The sequence below is a fragment of the Perkinsus marinus genome (assembly GCF_000006405.1).
Source record: "Perkinsus marinus ATCC 50983 genomic scaffold scf_1104296963056, whole genome shotgun sequence".
In the NCBI taxonomy this organism is placed as follows: Eukaryota; Perkinsozoa; order Perkinsida; family Perkinsidae; genus Perkinsus; species Perkinsus marinus.
In genome coordinates this window covers 1-940 of record NW_003205188.1, presented here as the reverse complement: position 1 = coordinate 940, position 940 = coordinate 1, and the positions used below count along the sequence as shown (strand labels likewise).

The 940-nt window shown below is 51.2% G+C and overlaps 1 protein-coding gene across 1 annotated transcript; it reads left to right on the top strand.

Annotated features, from left to right (window-relative positions):
• Positions 1-433: 433 nt before the first annotated feature.
• Positions 434-708, top strand: Pmar_PMAR028341 (hypothetical protein; the record flags this gene model as incomplete). The annotated part of the gene is made up of 2 exons (XM_002771308.1): positions 434-567; positions 593-708. Coding segments are annotated over 2 exons (250 nt in total), but the record flags the coding sequence as incomplete, so codon positions are not given.
• Positions 709-940: the final 232 nt, after the last annotated feature.

Sequence of the window (940 nt, the reverse complement as noted above, 5' to 3'; positions counted from 1 at the left end):
GCTATGTCTGACGAGACTCGTCGTGTGCTAGAACAAGGATACGCGCAGACGAAAGCTGCTACGGCCTCACCGGATTATGGTGCATTGAATTCGGTAAGAACGGCCAATGCGACACTCGGCTACATTAGTCCTGACCTCCTCCCCGATGTGAGAGTCTTGAACAATATGATTCAGTCGCCTGCAGCTTACGTTGAATTCAAGAACTTGCAGTCCCATGCGAGTCCCATGCAGGGACGGCAACGAAGCAACGCATCCGGCCCACGGTAACTGGGTCAGTAGTAGTGGTTTTAGAGGAGGTGAAAGAGGGCAAGGACAAAGAGAATCCTACCCCCAGGTTCAGCATGGGCAAGTGGATGATGCAGTTCGCCAGATATTCAACTGCACTTATGGTCGTAGATCCTGAGTGCGCTCAGAATAGCACCGTATTTTCGAGGTATCAACTAGAGATTGGCTATTTGGCTGATGAGTCATCTTGTCGCGATGCTCTTGAGGCCGACGCTAAGTATCGAAGGTCTATCTCGAAGCGAGTTATGTCGGGTATTCCTCTGTGGAGCTGCTTTACCGAGGGTCAGTTCAGAAGCTTCTTTGATAGATGCTTATCTGAGGCCGCAGGGAGGAAAGCGTATCGAGGTGCTGCAACTCCTCCCTGGAGTTATAAGGGTAAAGGATACGGTAAAGGCTCTGGAAAAGGCGTTGGCAAAGCAATGAGCAAGGGTGGCATGGGCCCCAAGGGTGGTTCAATGACATCCTGGTCATCTAGCGACAACTCATCTTGGCATCAAACTTGGGGACCGAAGGATCAGAATATCATGAGAGGGTCTGAAAGCCACCCTCAGGCTAGTGCCGCCAAGAAGACGAAGGCCGAGCGACACTGATGATCAGTGCTCAGTGACTGACCCAACATAGGCGTGTGTTTCATCGTGTGTCGTTTCAGTAGTTT